At 36.9% G+C, this 17,433-nt stretch overlaps 3 protein-coding genes across 4 annotated transcripts; 1 reads left to right on the forward strand and 2 right to left on the reverse strand.

Annotated features, from left to right (window-relative positions):
- The first annotated feature begins 649 nt into the window (after positions 1–649).
- Positions 650–7,435, forward strand: LOC113283419 (bifunctional aspartokinase/homoserine dehydrogenase 2, chloroplastic-like). 2 transcript variants are annotated; one of them, XM_026532663.1, is made up of 18 exons: positions 650–934; positions 1,436–1,503; positions 1,581–1,955; positions 2,060–2,148; positions 2,228–2,531; positions 2,710–2,762; positions 2,849–3,063; positions 3,154–3,241; positions 3,323–3,436; positions 3,864–3,962; positions 4,077–4,271; positions 5,389–5,471; positions 5,595–5,820; positions 5,980–6,125; positions 6,266–6,401; positions 6,591–6,674; positions 6,768–6,860; positions 6,998–7,435. In XM_026532663.1, exons 1-18 carry the CDS (start codon positions 798–800, stop codon positions 7,244–7,246), a joined length of 2,754 nt encoding a protein of 917 aa, XP_026388448.1. In that variant the 5' UTR covers positions 650–797; the 3' UTR covers positions 7,247–7,435. The 2 variants fall into 2 exon arrangements, with proteins under 2 accessions (XP_026388448.1, XP_026388450.1); XM_026532665.1 differs by having other exon boundaries at positions 1,605–1,955.
- An 835-nt stretch (positions 7,436–8,270) lies between these two features.
- Positions 8,271–11,480, reverse strand: LOC113283420 (F-box protein CPR1-like). Its single transcript, XM_026532666.1, has 2 exons — positions 11,029–11,480; positions 8,271–10,806 (listed from the first exon to the last, which is right to left on the reverse strand). Exon 2 carries the CDS (start codon positions 10,137–10,139, stop codon positions 8,751–8,753), a length of 1,389 nt encoding a protein of 462 aa, XP_026388451.1. The 5' UTR covers positions 10,140–10,806; positions 11,029–11,480; the 3' UTR covers positions 8,271–8,750.
- On the reverse strand, positions 10,150–11,192 carry LOC113279957 (ribosome-associated molecular chaperone sks2-like). Its single transcript, XM_026528590.1, has 4 exons — positions 11,044–11,192; positions 10,756–10,939; positions 10,265–10,675; positions 10,150–10,161 (listed from the first exon to the last, which is right to left on the reverse strand). The coding sequence occupies exons 1-4, from the start codon at positions 11,190–11,192 to the stop codon at positions 10,150–10,152; spliced, it is 756 nt and encodes a 251-aa protein (XP_026384375.1).
- Positions 11,481–17,433: the final 5,953 nt, after the last annotated feature.

The raw sequence follows: 17,433 nt of genomic DNA on the forward strand, positions 1-17,433 counted from the left end.
ATAATTACATTAACTGATCTTCCCAAAATAGTCGAGACAATTATGCAAATAAAAATCTTCAAACTTCAATTACGCAACTAAAAGGCAAACCAACCATCGCACTGGTAAATAAAATCAATACAACAGCGACTTGTGCCTCAATTCTAAGCCGCTTGGTTTAGCTTCTGATCTTCTAGACATGGATATATTGGGTGTTAGCTATCTCCATCAAAGATGGACAACAAAATCTCACTAATTGATGGATCTCAAAAATCGTATTTTCATATCTAGAAATGTGTAGTTATCATTGGCTTGCTATGTAAATTATTTGAATGATGATGTGCGGTAGCCAATCTAAGATGGATAGAGTGCAGTGCAGTCTTCGTATTTGCCAAAACGTGGTCCTACTTTTGGGTTAGACGCATGGCACGTGCATCCAAAACAACCATTAGCACCTACACCCCTAATTTTTAGGTTAACTATTACCGTCAGTGAACCTAACCCTGTCACGCGAAAGACTCGTCTCTAGATCGGAAAGCCATTTGGGGTGGGTGTTGTTCACTCACGTTACACATAACCTGGATTTGGAATGGATCCAGGGGACCCAGTTGGAGGTCCACAGTTTTCTCCAGTTTAGTTGTTTGTTGCTAGCGAGATAATCTGACCCTTGCAGCTCTGAAAAATGACCTAATAATTCCAACGATTACACCACTTACTACCCCTTTATATACTAAAATCCCCACTCATTACTGCTAATAGGTCTCTGTACTGCTGATAAACAAAACCAGAGACACAGAGAGTTTGAATCGCCATCAGCAATGGCGTTCTCTTCTACACTTTCTCCACCCTCTTGTAGCTGCTTCTCAAATAATGTAGACAGCATTAGCAAGAAGACTTTCTTGTTTTCGCAATCGGCTTCGAAACTCTCTTTTTTGAATCGTTCTTCGATTTCAAGGTAAGGGGTTTAGGGTTTAAGTTTTTTATTTACTTGTAGGATTTCGTATTGATCAGAGAATATTTTACACAGATTTGATAGATTTTGGTTTTTTATGTCATGATAGAATCAATTGGATTAAATGTAGGGTTTATCTAATCGAATAACTTTGTGAAGCATTGATAAAATTGAGATCTCTATTAGGGCTCCTATGTTGTAGCACTTTAATCTTTCTTATACTCGGTGCTGAATCAGTAGTCATTTTTAAAGTTGTGAATATGTGCGGTATTGAAATGAATATTTACTAGTTTGATCCTTTTGAAATCGAGCCTGTAACTATGCATGCTGTGGCTAGTTCCTAAAATGCAACCCTAGTTCCTAAAATGCAACTCGATTGCGCATAGCATGTTGCTGAAAAATGCAGTGATCAAATAAAACAATATGAAATTTCATCCAACAACTTTAATTTTAGAATTCTAATTCTTTCTGAATACTCAAGGACAGTACTTATCGTCATTTCAGATTGGGTTGTGTTTCCAACGGAGTAAGAACAAGATCATTACGTGGGCGTGTCGTTGCTTCTGTAGCAGGTATCTTTTTCCCCCAGTTCCGTTTCATGATGTTGTATAAACTTTTATTTTTTCTCATGTAAGTGACTCTGTTCTAGATATTTCGTTGGAAAAATCTGTAGAAGCAGTTAGTCTTCCCAAAGGTGACATGTGGTCTATTCATAAATTTGGCGGGACATGCGTGGGTACCTCCGAAAGAATTCAGAAAGTTGCACAGATCATTGTGAATGATAGTTCAGAAGGAAAGGTGGTAGTTGTTTCTGCAATGTCAAAGGTGACCGACATGATGTATAATCTTATTAACAAGGCACAATCTAGAGATGATTCCTACATAGCTGCTCTGGATGATGTCCTAGAAAAGCATAAACTAACAGCACATGAGCTACTTGAAGGGAACGATCTTCTTAAATTCATATCCCGGTTGCATGATGACATTGGCAACCTTAAAGCAATGCTTCGTGCCATTTACATAGGTTAAGAACAACCTTTTTTGTTTTCTTAATCTCTCTGTCTATCTCTCATAGTAAACATAAAGTTTTTATTCCAAAAACTGATTGAATAGCCTTGTGTATTGCAGCTGGTCATGCAACAGAATCTTTCTCAGATTTTGTTGCTGGTCATGGAGAGTTATGGTCTGCTCAGATTTTATCAGCTGTTGTCAGAAAGGTATTACTGTTACCCTGTGATTAATCAATGGAGTATCTGAAGCTTTTAAGCATCTAAAGCATCTACGTATTTGATGTAGCTTGGTGTGGATTGCAATTGGATGGATACGAGAGAAGTTATAATTGTAAATCCTACCTCTGCAAATCAAGTTGACCCAGATTTAGAGGTGTCTGAAAGAAGTCTTGAGGAGTGGTACTCAAAAAATCCATCTAAGACAATCATTGCAACTGGATTTATTGCTAGTACTCCTAAAAAAATTCCAACAACTTTGAAAAGAGATGGAAGTGACTTTTCTGCTGCTATAATGGGTGCCTTATTTAGGGCACGTCAAGTAACAATCTGGACAGACGTGGACGGCGTGTATAGTGCTGACCCCAGAAAAGGTTCGACTAACCCTTAGTTCTTTTACTTTGTATTGAAGTAGGTTAACTGGTTTATTTACTACTGGTCATTACGTAAGGACATGATTAACTTTTTTAAGTAACGTCCCTGCGACTCCTCTCCCCCTGGATTACCAACAAACTTGGTTGAAACCTAATCTAAAGCATTTTTTATTTCCAGTCAGTGAGGCTGTGATACTCAATACATTATCATATCAAGAGGCTTGGGAAATGGTGAGCTCGATGACCTTTCTTAGATATTGAAATTGCTAATAACCTCTTGAAACAGCAATTAACCTTCAACCCATACTGTAATGCAGTCGTACTTTGGGGCAAATGTTTTACACCCCCGCACCATTATCCCTGTTATGCGCTACGACATCCCTATTGTTATACGAAATATCTTCAACCTCTCGGCTCCTGGAACAATAATTTGTCGGCCTACCGCTGATGAAAATGGGGACAGCCAAGGCTTGAATTCTATTGTCAAAGGGTTTGCAACAATCGACAATTTAGCCCTTGTGAATGTTGAGGGGTAAGCCATGTTTACTGTGATATACATACATATTGGGAATAGGTATGTGCATAGATGTCTTAATACATTATTGTTTTCACTATTATGTAGAACGGGAATGGCTGGTGTTCCTGGTACAGCCAGTGAGATTTTTGGTACTGTGAAAGATGTGGGGGCTAACGTTATTATGATTTCCCAGGTACCCGGTTTTCTTAGTATTCATTCAGTGAGATTCTTAGTTTATAATGTTCATGGTACTTATTGCTTAGGTGTAATGCAGGCCAGTAGTGAGCACTCTGTGTGTTTTGCTGTACCCGAGAATGAAGTAAAAGCTGTTGCCGATGCTTTGGAATCTAGGTTTAGTCAAGCATTGGGTGCTGGACGGCTTTCAAAGGTGCTTTTGTCTTTTCACCGGAACAACTTGAATGTTTGAAATAAATCATACTCCACTTTGTCTGTTAAACTGTGTTTCAGTTCATTATTGTCCAGCAATAGTTCATATTCGTGGTTTTAGATACGCCCCATATAGTTCATTATTGCTATTAAGAGACGTCTCTATATGGAAAAAGTAGTTCCTCCAGTTCAGACTGCATGATCTGTTAAATTAAAAAAAGGGTGAATTTTACTGCTTTGTTCTATTGATTATTAATGTGGATACCTCGTGATAGATATTAAGTTATTGGCCCAATTCATTAAGGCATTTGAGCCAAGCGTTGCTTTTAAACTTTGTAAGTAGGTGCGCCCTAGACTGTTGGATTGATAGAGATATCTTGTATGAATAATGTTGCTTGCCCGTGTTACATTATACGTTTTTTGCACAGGTTGAAGTCATTCGAAACTGTAGCATTTTGGCTGCGGTAGGCCAGAAAATGGCAAGTACTCCCGGAGTTAGTGCTACACTTTTCAATGCGCTGGCAAAGGTATTTCCTTGTTAATTTAACATGTAAAAACTAGTAATACTGTGTCATACTGTGGAGCATTCTACACTGGTTTCCCGTGAAAATATATTTGATTTATGATTTTTTTGTTGGCAGGCCAATATAAATATCCGAGCAATAGCTCAAGGTTGCTCTGAATACAACATTACGGTTGTGCTCAAGCGAGAAGATTGTATAAGAGCTTTAAGAGCTGTTCACTCTAGGTTTTATCTCTCAAAAACCACAATAGCAATGGGCATTGTTGGACCTGGATTAATTGGCGCTACGTTACTCGACCAGCTCAGAGATCAGGTGTGTTAGAGGCCTATGCACAGTTTGGTTTTGTTTGGGCTTTTACCAAATCATTATCATTTAAATAAAGCCAAAACCAAACCGGGCGTTGGTATATTATTTAAGAGATCAAAACCAACCCACCAGTTTTCTTGCTCTTTTGGTTTTTTGTGGTTTTTTTTTTTTTTTGGTTTACTTTGATTTTGTTTACTAGATTTCAAACTTCTATCAATTAGGTTCAATATCAATAAAGTTGTCAAAAGCTGGTGAGCCAAAGAATCAAATAAAAAATTTGACTCAAAATTAAAAGCTATGAAGATAAGTAACATGAAACGTGACATGAACCAACATAACTCCACATACTAAAACTTGACAATAACCAATTGTTTAACTTATTTTTATTCATGAGACATAAGAAAGTTTCCAAATAGGTATTCTCACCTTCCTGTTTGCACTTACATGCCATTTATGTATAGTACTTCCTCCATCTTTCAAAAAGTGATATTTTCACGCATCTTTTTTGTCCCTTAAAAAGAGATACTTCGAAATAAAATGTATTTTTCTATTGAAGAATAAAAAGCTCTTCTATTTCTCTCTTTTTTCTTAAGAATTGTGCTAATAGTGAAAGTATCACTTTTTGAAGGACGGAGGGAGTATAATATATGAGTTCTCATGCTCACATGTTCTTGTAGGATTTTTCTGTGTTTATTTTGGTTTTAGTATGGTGTTTTGGTTCTTTTAGAACATGAAACTAAAATCAACCACCTAGATGGGTTATTTTGGTTTTTCTGATTTTAGGGTTTTACGGTTTCATAGTTTCTGGGTTTAACTACCGATTAGGTCCAGGCTCGGTTCAGGTTCAAAATCAAAACCATGTGCAGCCCTAGTTAGATGTTTTTTTTTTTAATTTTTCTTCTCGTCATTGCCCTCCGCATAATGGTACATTTATGTTATTTTACACTCCTCAAAATCACGTAAGTTGTGAGCAAAAAGGAGAGTAGATTAAAGAAACTATCTAATAACATCCTTCAAGCTTTTGTTTTCTGAACAGCACTGAGATGAAGGTTTTGATGTCTAAGGTTGTTAAAATACCTATATCTTATAGTTAGTAACTCATTTCAAACTATTCTTTTGTCAGGCTGCAGTTTTGAAGGAAAAATTTAACATTGATCTTCGAGTTATGGGAATCACTGGTTCAAAGAAGATGGTTTTAAGCGACCTGTAAGTAAAATTAGTTTCTGAAAAGTCCTTTTAGACTCCATTTTCTGAATGCCGACGTTAATTGGCATTTAGTGAGTGAAATACAATGATGGAAATATAATGACCATTCTGTTATTGTTGCAGTGGAATTGACTTGTCTAGATGGAGAGAAGAGCTGAAAGAGAAAGCAGAAGAGGCTAACATGGAGAAATTCACTCAACATGTGCATGGAAACCATTTCATCCCAAATACTGCTTTAGTTGACTGTACTGCAGATGAGAAGATTGCAAGTCATTATCTCGATTGGCTGCGTAAAGGGATTCATGTCATCACCCCAAATAAAAAAGCAAACTCTGGACCGCTAAACCAGGTAATTTTGATGCCTAAACCACAATTCTCTGGTTTTGCATTTTGACCTCTTTTACTTATAGACAATGGAGTAAATGTTCTTTTTGGTATGATTCTTTGATTTCTTGTTATTTGTACTTCTATTCGTCTGACATGTATTTTCGTCATTCTCCAAATCCAGTATTTGAAACTGAGAGCCCTACAGCGACAGTCTTATACTCACTATTTTTATGAAGCTACTGTCGGGGCTGGTCTCCCTATCATCAGCACTTTACGTGGACTACTAGAAACTGGGGACAAGATATTACGGGTAGAAGGAATTTTCAGGTTGGCTTGTTTCTATGTTACATGTCTGAATGTTATTCCAACCAAATGGTTTTTTAGGATAGTTGGAATGTTCTTAATGTATTTCTTATGTGGCGAAATTAACAAGTTGTAATGTCTCTCTTTCTGTCTGCCAATTTCAGTGGTACTTTAAGTTATATCTTCAACAACTTTATAGAAGATCGGGCTTTCAGTGAGGTCGTTACGGAAGCCAAGAATGCTGGTTATACCGAGCCAGATCCAAGAGACGATCTGTCTGGAATGGATGTGGCTAGAAAGGTAACTGAATTCCTGTCCCTCCCTCCCTCACGTCAGGACTCCGAGCCTCCAATCAGGAGATGGGATGATTTATGGATAGAAACCTTTGTGGCAACCTCATCCTTATCCCTATCCACTGACAATCAGGTCGTAGTTTGTTTTGCACGCTCTGGATGGTAACATTCTTATAATGTGGCTATTTGATTGCAGGTCATAATTCTAGCTAGAGAATCTGGTTTAAGACTGGAGCTTTCTGATATCCAAGTGGACAGCCTTGTGCCAGAACCATTGAAAGTAAGATGAGAAACTTATACATATGTGATTACTTATTGCTGAGCTACTCAACATAAACTTTATGAACTTTTTTCCCTGGTATTGCTGCTGCAGTCAAGTGCATCAGCTGAAGAATTCTTGCGGCGTCTACCGGAATTTGATCAGGAAATCGCAAAGAAACGGCTTGATGCGGAGGCTGCAGGCGAAGTAAGTATCTTGAGGCATTTGTCAATGAATTGAAACTGGCTGCTTAAGTGGTCAGAATAACTGGATGAATTAATCCTAGGAATTCTTTGTGTAGACATTTGTCTTACATTTCATGGTTTTGTTTGTGGCATCTTAAGGTTCTGAGGTACGTTGGGGTAGTAGATGCTATCCAAAACAAGGGGTTTGTGAAGTTAAGGAGATACAAAAAAGAGCATCCATTTGCACAACTATCTGGCTCTGATAACATTATAGCGTTTACTACCACAAGGTACAAGGAAGAGCAGCCTTTGATAGTCCGTGGACCAGGTGCTGGAGCTGAAGTCACAGCTGGGGGAATATTCTGTGATTTATTACGTCTGGCCTCGTATCTAGGTGCACCATCATAGGGCAATCCTTCCATCTCTAACTGGAAATGTATAATCAATTTTTGTGTCATGGCTCTTGGGTCTGTAGCCCTTTTGAACTTTCTTTTTAGTAACCAGAAGTGAACAGCGATCTCTATGTATGGTTTAGGCTTGTAAGCAATTAAAGTCTTATGAATTTGTCCTTTTTTTGGTACATAAGAAAGTGTGACGTCAGCTGAAATCAAAGGGCCATTAAAAATCTTGAAACGAAGTACAAACCCAATGAATATAACATTCCTTGACAAGTTAGTGTCAAACATTTTTCCTTCAGCATTAATCAACAACTGCAGTTATGTGGTCCAGATTATACAACAAAGGCCTTCAATTCATTTCCTAGCTACTTCCAGCTGAACTATTTACCTCAACAAAATTGGCAAGCTGGCCAGAAAGTAATCAACGGGGCATAAGAGCAATTCCTATGAAGCAGCTTGTCCACAATTGTTCATTATTCATGAACCTTGGTGGGATAATATCTTCTAAAGCAAACTGCCTATCACCATGCCAAACAGCTTGCATGGTGATACTGAAACTCAGCTGGAAAGCTACTGCAAGGGTTATGAAAAGAAATTGAGTTGTGTGCGATAAGGTTGAAAGGTAATCAGAGAAAGGATAGCATAACAAGGTTTGTGAATACATCAATGATATGGTGATTAAATAGTGAAAATTAGGGTTTGAGAAGGATTAAGAAATTGCTTCACAGAAAAAAGGATAAAAATTTCACAGAGGCTAATCTAACATCGATTGGGTAGAAATTAGGTTGATAATCAAAATCAAACAGGTGTAAAAGAAGATCTTAGGAATTGCACTAATAAGTAGGTAGTGCTTTACAAGAAGGAAACTAAAACTAATTTTCTTGAATCATTGGAAGAGTTTACAAACGGAGACTGAATTGCGGACCCAACTTATCACATCGTTTAGTACCAAGGAAAGAGATGGTGCAGTAGGGGCCTAGGAGGAGGAGGAGGAGGAGGAGGAATGCGCAATGTTATAGAAAGGAAGACCAGGTTCTTCAGGGGCAAAATTACTGCGCAACAAATTTGAACATGGTGAACGGATTGGATTCTTTATTTCTGGCACTCGTCCCAACAACTTCCTTGAAACATTAGTAATCATTTTATTTTTTACTTGAGCTGCAAATTATTGAAAAATGAAAAAACGAACATGAATAATCAATTACCAAATATACCAGAATTATTATTAACCATGGGTCATTTTTCTCTCCAGGCTGAGGTTTTCAGAGGGAACAAAAAAAAGTGCTTTGAAAAAAAGAAAAAAAAAACACTGGAACAAAGGCTACCAAACATTGAAAGTTGCAAGTGAAGTCAATCTTGATCAGAGCATCTTAATGAGCATCTTCAGCGGGTACTGCCACTGTGTCCGTGCATAGACAGAATGAACACCAAGCTTTCCATCTCTAGTAACTCACGCAGTCAGTCGAAATACTACATAGATAGAACATGTTACCAGTAGTTGGAGTCCTCCACATCTAATTGAGCGGATAGAGGCTACCCACATAACTCGTCGCCTCCAGCAGCTCGTCAAGTTCTTCCTCCTCATCATTTAGTAACACCACTCTTCTTGCCTGATCCTTTCCTGGCCTGTGAACCACTATGCCAAGATCGTTAAGGAAGACAAGGTCACCATTTGGTAAAAATCCCAATGGAGCATCCAGACAAAAAGTTCGTCTCAGTAATTCTTGTCTAGTTGAGAAGACTTCACTCCAGTGTTGGCTCCCTTCATACTCCTTGAGTAACCACAAATGCACTTCTCCATTCTCCATATTCTGAGTTAGAAAACACATTGAGCCATGAAGCAGCCCAATCTTCTTTTCGAGAAAGTCTTCGTCCTCAGTAATTGGTGGCATATTCACTGTTCCCAGATGCTCTTGATGTATGTGGAAGTATAAAATCTGACGCGGTCCAGCTAACCAGTGTACACCATGGTTAAAATATATTGTTGGCTGGTACTCCAACCCCATCTTAAATGAAGTAGTTCCATCAACAACTCTCCAAGAGTTTGATATCAGGCTGAATACATGGACCTGAAAGTGATATGAAGCAGCTCCAGGAGTTTGCACTTCATCGTCTTGAACTACTCTTACTATCTTAAAGTCTGAAGTTTTGTCATCATAGCAGAATCCAAATATGATTTCTCTTTGACACACTGGTGGACGAGGAAGTTTTCTGACATCTTTCACTATGGGATTCCAGAGGCAGAAACCAATGGTGCTGTAATCCCTGCCTAACCTTAAACAAAGTACACCCATACTGCACCCAATGATGTTAACAATTCTGGGGATTATGGATTCTTGTGGATAAGGCATCCTCCTACAAATACCCCTCGATTCGACGGAATCCTTCTTGATTAAGAACATAGCATGCGGCGAGAACACTTGGGTCACTAAAATTATGGCGGTATTGTTCAGGACTTCTACATTGTACCTCATTCTTATAAAAGCAGGACCAGACAATAATAAATTCCACTTCTTACTGAGAGTTCTAAATCTAGCAATGCAATCTAACGGGAGTCCAAGAAAGATATCCGCTATTATGTCATCAGGAAGATGAGGAGCAGGAGCTGATTCTGATTTAGTGCAATTTTCACTTTCATCTTCATAAATCTCAAATTCAAGGACTCCTTGAGTATCTAATAAAGTTTCAAACTCTTTTTCAGATGGAATGCTCAAGTATTTGGTTATGAATCTAGGTAGAGTCGTACCTGTAGACTCCACTCCCAACTTTATGGGTGAAACCAGTAGACTAGGAAGAGCATCGCCATTAATACTTGCTGCTAGAAATGTGGTTCCGCTAACAACAGCTGAATCTGGATCTTCAAATTCACAAAATTCTCTTACATTGCACAAACACTTCAGCATCTTTCGGATTCTACGCGTAAAACTGCATCCACCAACCAGGATAACTTGAGATATATGTGAAGCTTCAACACATTGCCGAACTTTTTCCTCGCATTCGTCAAACAAATCCGAGACTCTGAGTTAACCTTTTCAATAATATATGGTGTTATCGAAACACTCATAGGAAGAGATCCATAGAAAGATTTGATGTCAATGGTTGTTTCTGTAATTCCATGCTGGTCACATCTATCCAATACCCTTCTGGCAAATTCACATTCAAATTTCAATGCGCTCATTTTACTCTCATCTATAGGAATCTCATCAGGATCATCTGGAAGTAAGTCCATGAATGTTTCCATACAGTAATCAAGTAAGGCTATATCCATATTATTTCCACCAAGATTAGTATTACCTTTCATAGCTTTCACTTCAAATTCTATTCCTTGTTTAATCGTCACCACGGCCACACTCAATGTTCCTGCACCCATGTCAAAAACCAAGACATTTTCTGCTTTCATCTGATTATCTTTTGTTGATTCAGAAGAAGAATGTTGTTCCTGAAGTGAACTTGAAGTTTCTTTAAGAATGACTTATCAAGCGCATAAGCTAATGCAGTTGCTGAGGTTTCATCGATTACCTTCAAGACATTGATACCAGCCATTTTTGCTGCTTCAATAACAGCTATTCTCTGGGAATCATCAAATAAACAAGGAACACTAATGACAGCTTCAATCAATACTCCTCTAAGACCTAATTGTTTTTCAACAATTTCTCTCAACTCCATTAAAACTAGACACACAATCTCTTTAGTGGAATATAACCTGGTTTCATTAAAAGACTGATCGCCAGCTCTTGGTTCATCATTATCACAAGTAATCAATTGAAACGGCCAGAGATCAAGAGAACTTACATTTGAAGGGTTTACATCAACAACTGTCTTGGTTGAGCTTTTGCTTTTACACCGATGCGAAAAGTTGGAATCGTCGTCGTTTTTACTGATTTCCCGGTCCAAATTCCGATTCTACTCTCATTTGTATCAATGTCGATGCCTGCTACTACTTTGTTAGACGCCATTAATGAGTATCAAGATCTTTATCAGAACTTAGAGATAGTTGTTGATGGTTGAAAATACAGAAAGAAATGTTGAAAGAGAAGGGAGAGAGAGAGAGAATTAGAAAATCGAGAGAGAGAGAATCTTATTGTTGGAGTAATGATCTGATCATCTGAGACTGAAAGCTTATATAGAGAGAGAAAAAGGGGGATGGATGTTTTTTCCTATTTCCGTAATATCCGGCCGATATTTCAGTCACTTAGCAGCAACATCCGTAAATATTACACTCCTCCCTCCCACTTCCACTTGGTATGAATTTTAGTGAACTTCTGTTCACCATAACTGCAACTGTTATTGTCCGTTTCTAAAGAAATTCCGCCACCGAGCTATTAACTATCGTCTTGGTTTCTTAACGGTTGTAATCGGTTTCGTTTTATTCCATTGGGTAATGGATAACCGATTGCATGTGAAACCGACAGTTCAAATCTTTAAAAAGAATAATAACAGTTGATTTTTTTGTCCAAACCTACCTGCAAAATGTAATCAATGCACAAGCACAAAATTCATAACCCAAGAGTATAAACACAATCCAAAACTCAACGTTTATAAGCACAATTCAAAACACCCTAACCCCGCCGAATGACGTTACAAATTCAAAAAACATAAACCCCCAGTTCACCCTGTATTTCACAACATTAGTCAGGAATATTGTCTCAATGACTCTTGACCAATCCCTGACATTGTGCTTCTTCAGGTATTTCTTTGTCTGATACTACATGTACCTAATCACATGAACAACAAATAGATTCAGTACAAGCAAACCTAAATACAAGCATGGCAACAATAATGAGTAGGTCTTTGCAAGCATCAACATTTTCAAAACGAGTAAAAAATATTTCAGTAACTAAAGAGGATCAATCCCTATAAATTCAGATGATATTGCCATGTTAATAACCATTTCAGAAATCAGAACCTGTACATAATCTAAGAAACATACAACTTCTGCTCATTCTAAATAGTTAAGTAGATGTAATATGGACACAAGAAACCATTTATCATATAAGCAGGTTCTCATTAGTATATGATGATGATGATTACAAATAGACTAAAGCTATCAATGAATTACCTTGGTACTCATTGATCCTCATCCTCTATCATGTGTATGAACTTTGACTTAGAGAGGGTGTCCAAAAATTCTACAAACAAATGAACAAATAAACGATTAGTTAGAGTATTCAGTGAGTGTCTTATAATTCTACAAACAAATAAGCAAATGAAACAATACCTGAATTAACTTCCTCTTCTGGTTCCAAGGAAGAAATATCAAGATCAATCGGCATCTTCAACCAATTTTGAGTACAAATCAATGCCCCAACTGTCGTAGGAAGTAAAGAACTTCGATATGGATCAAAAATACGTATCCCAATGTTAAAAGCATATTCGTATGCCACTGAAGAGATGGGTATAGACAACATATCTCTTGCCATTAGTGCCAAAGTAGGATACTTAGTCGAGTTCGTCTTCCACCAACCTAAAATATCAAAAGAAACTTTATCGTTCTGCGGTTCTCGTGACTCTCTCAAATAAGCATCCACCTATGATTTCCCTTCATCATTACTACCTTCCACTTCTTCTCTTGCTCTCTCTGCCATAAGGGAGGATTTAACACAATTTCCTTCATCATTTTCATGTGGTTGAGTGCCAACAGTACTACCACCACTACTATCTGTTACAACTGTTGAGTTTCCAGCACTCAATTAGACATCCCAGTACTCTTCGGAAAGAGACTTAAAATCCCTCAATACCATTTCCATTAGTTGTGCTCTCAAATAACCACCAACAATACCTAACTTTCCAAGAAGAAAATTTAATCCTGATTATTTGTCTTGTGGATTCAATAATACAACAATGAACATAAGAGACTTCATCTTTTCATAACGTCCCTAATAATCATTATATTTACTTTGCATTTTTAAGACCCATGCTAGAAAGATATAGATCTTTGTGATTTACCCATGTGTTCAATGTTCGATGAATAACACTCACATGAAATAAGAACTCGTGTGCGGTAACATGAGTAGAAACAGAGAACTTGACAGTAAAATCAAAAAATACCTTCAAGAACTTCAAAGGCTCTAGCATACGAACAATCTGCTGGGTATGGCGCGTGCAAAGGAGGTGGTGGTGGGGAGTTATTAAAACTTGCTTTCTTGTGTTTCTTGCCTCTCTTTGCAATAGCAATAACTTCTTCGTCGGAACTTAAGTCTGCATCTTACTCTTCATACACATCCCAGTCAGGTTGATTATCAACAGTGGAAGTACTACAAGTAGAAGAAACTGAAGGAATTTGAGTTTCATCAAAGCATAACTTCTTCTTAAATATCTTGCAATCATATTCTAACCTCTAAAAAGCTGGTTAATACTTCTAAGATGAGTCTAACATTGTGAATGTGGAATTCCAACGGGTGTCTACATCTAATACCAAACCCTTCTTGCATTCGATCTTCTCATATGCGGCACACTCCATGAATTTATGCAATCTGGAAGGAAAACTCAAATAATACTTAACTACTACCCTTATTCTCTTAATTTCCATGTCATACTCCTTTATTCCATGCTTCACAACAAGGGCAAGGACATGAGCAGCACATACGACTTGTAAGAAACCTTTCCCTAAATCTAAATTCTTTCTGAGCACCATTTTTTTGAAGATAATTGATAGTTACTTCGTTGGAAAAAACATTATCTAAAGTTATGGTAAAAACATTCTCGATCTCCCAGTCTAACAAGCATGTTCCTATCATCCTACTAATAGTCTCACCGCTATGACCTACAATTTGGATGAAATTAATTATCTTTTTGTGCAACTTCCAATTAGTATCTATGAAATGCGCAGTAATAACCATATATCACAACTTTTGAAGTGATATCCATATGTCAGTGGTGAGGAAAACTAATTTGACTTTATTAACTTGAAATAATTCTTCAACCTCTCCTTTTCATATGCGAACAGTTCCGTAACATCTTGTCGTATAGTGATACGAGATGGTATCTTGAATCTACTCTCAATTACCCTGAAAAATTCTCGAAAACCTTCCCCTCAACTATTCTAAAAGGATGCTCATCTACTATGATGAATATAACCAGTGATTTTCTACACGAATCCTAAAAAAAAAATACAACAACTAATTTTTCATTTTCTCCCAACCTAGCAGGTTCAAAAGAAGCAGTAGACTGACCAGGAATAACAATAGTATTCAAACATCTCTTTAAATGGGTACCCAAGGAGACGGTCCCATTCTTCGAGAATGTAATAATTTAAATTATCTTATAATTGATTTTGGAATTCCTCTAAATAACTATGGTGTTTTTATTAAAATTAGTTTGATTGACATAAGAGCACTCAATTCCCCTAGTGTAGACTCAGAGTTTGTGGCTCAAAATAAACGGTTTTGCTCAACTGTTCTCTATGTGTTTTATTCCCAGTCTAAGAATAGGACAATTTTACTTGTGGAACCTGGTTTATTTCAATTAGATAACTTTATAGCCCCATAACCATGAAAATTTTGTCTTGGAATGTCCAAGGCTCCGGTAACAATACCACTAGGAATCACCCTAAAGACTTAATAAGGGCTGATGACCCTCATTTAATCTTTCTCCGTGAAACCAAAAATAAACTGAATAAATGAAAACCTACATTTCTAGATATGGCCATATGAATGTTGTTTTCCTTGAACCAATAGGTTTTCCGAGTGGGCTTTATCTTATATGGAATGATGATATTGACATCCAAATTATTGACATGCAATTTAACATGATAAACGGTATGGTCACTTTGGATGCTAGATGCTCTCCCTATTTACTAACTTGCTTGTATGGTGTTGTCAATCTCAGTGATAGAGAACAACAATGGTCTCACCTAAACAATGTTAGTCACAACTACAAGAACTCTTAGGTTATCTTAGGGGGATTAAATTTCATTCTACATAATGATGATAAAGAAGGAGGTATTCCTTTAACTCAAAATTAATTTGATGAGAGTAATCGTCTTCTTCAATATGCTGGTCTCCATAGTTTGGATTATGTAGGAAACCCGTTTACTTGGTCAAATAAAATACCTAATTATGATCTTATTCTAGCTAGACTTGATTGAGCTGCTACTAGTCTAAAATTCATGTATGATTTTCCTAGTGTTGTTCTATATCACCTAATTCCATTAGGTAGCGATCATTGCCCCGTTATGCTAATAACTTCTAGAGTAGAAAATGTTATTAAAAGACCATTCAAGGTTAATAGCACTTGGTTCAGGGATAACCCTTGCTTCGGTGTCATAAAAAATCATTGGCCTGTTAGTTTAATGGGTCTAAAGCCTTTAGGTTTACTAAAAGTCTTCATGACACTAAATTAGCTCTAAGGGAATGAAATTACCTTCACTTTGGTAATATTACCACTCAAATCAATACATTAAAGCTCAAATTAATGTCATTTCGATTTCTGGTCAGGACAGTAGTGCTAGAGTCCATGAATTAAATTCTAGTCTAAGCCATTGGTATGATATAAAGGAAGACTTCTGGAAACAGAGAGGAAAACAAGACTCTTTCTGATTTGCAGATAGGAACACGACGTACTTCCACAATAAAGCAAAGTTTACGAAAAGAAAAACTCAGATTGACTCGTTACAAAATAACTTATGTATATGGCTTAGTGATAGGCAAGACTTAGTTAAGGAACTGCTCCATTAGTTTTCGAGCATGAGTAAATATTCTAATCCTCCTTCTTTTGAGTCTTATTTGAATTTCATTCATCCATGTATTTCTCATAAAGACAACTTAATGTTAATTGATGAACTTGTTAGAGAATTGCTCGGTCGAGCGTTGCTATCTCAAGCTTGTTTGTCAAGTTTAGTTGATCAAAACTATATACTTTATTTCTAGTCTACTTATAGATATGTCTCGGATTAGGATAGAAGTGTGTAGTTGAGCTTTATACTTCACGACATTCATCAATTGAAGAAGAATATCTACTAAAGAGCTTGGAGGAACTTCATCAACAAAAGGTATGTGGAGACTAAAACTTATATATCACTCAGAAGTCTATTATATTGTATCTTCTAATGAGACTAAGTCGTATAGCTATATAGACTTTTACATTATACATATTTGATATTTCGAGCCGAGTTTATCTCGCTGATCTATTTCTTGAAATACATGTTGAAAGCTTTTAACTTTAATTAAGTTCATCGTATTCTTGACGAGTTTAGTTAGAGACAATTTATCTGTTGGAAAATAAATATTAAGTCAAAAGGTGATCATGTGAAAATTACCTTGAAACCTTATATGATTTGTGTGAGACAATTATTTGATGTCGACTTGGAAAGTTTCGTATTGATTGATTAATCACTTGAAAATTATCTGAATCTAGTGGTATGTGTAAGATTACCATTGTCGTCTTCCAAGGATGTTTCAATGATTAAATCAGAGTTTTAGAACTACCATGTCTAGATGTAATACAGGTTGTATACTTTGTATACTAACTGTGTAAGTTTAGTTCAAGTACCGGAACTATTATTCACGAACTCAGTTTGTGAACTGGTTTACATGTGGAAAGGTCCGGAGATTCTGTTCGCGTAATTTGTTTGTGAACGGTCTAGACAAGGCCAAGTCCGGAACTCCTTTTCACGTAAGGTTGGACAAAGCCAAAGTCCGGAACTCTTGTTCTCATATTTTTTTTGCGAACGGCTGGACAAATCCAAGGTGCAAAACTCTTTTTCGTGCACTCAGCGAACAGAGCGGTTATGTTCTAAAATCGGTAAAGTGTCATGAACTCAGGATTCATTTGCGAACTTAAGTCCCTGGAAATTTAATGTATTAAGGTATGTGAACTAGGTTTAGAAACCGTGGTATTATGTTCATGAATTGGTTCTTGTATAAGTACTTTGTATATATACAGACCAGATCGATTTTGTTTTAAATGGTTCATATACATATTCCTATAAGATGATGCACATTTGAATAACTCTCTTGAAACACATTTAGATTCATTTGATTATCTATCATGATTGATTGATCATCATATTTGATCTACAAGTGTTATATGAATATGGCTAAGTTATAAGTGCTAATATGGCTAACTTTGGTTAGCTATTATTGAGCCAACCGAGTATACACGTTTGGGTACGATTCATCCATATCTAAATATAAGTATATTTCATTTGTGTGTATTAAACTAATACCATCTAACGATGGAGATTGATTGCTTAGTTTC

The sequence above is a fragment of the Papaver somniferum genome, chromosome 5 (genome assembly GCF_003573695.1).
Source record: "Papaver somniferum cultivar HN1 chromosome 5, ASM357369v1, whole genome shotgun sequence".
Classification (NCBI taxonomy): Eukaryota; Viridiplantae; Streptophyta; class Magnoliopsida; order Ranunculales; family Papaveraceae; genus Papaver; species Papaver somniferum.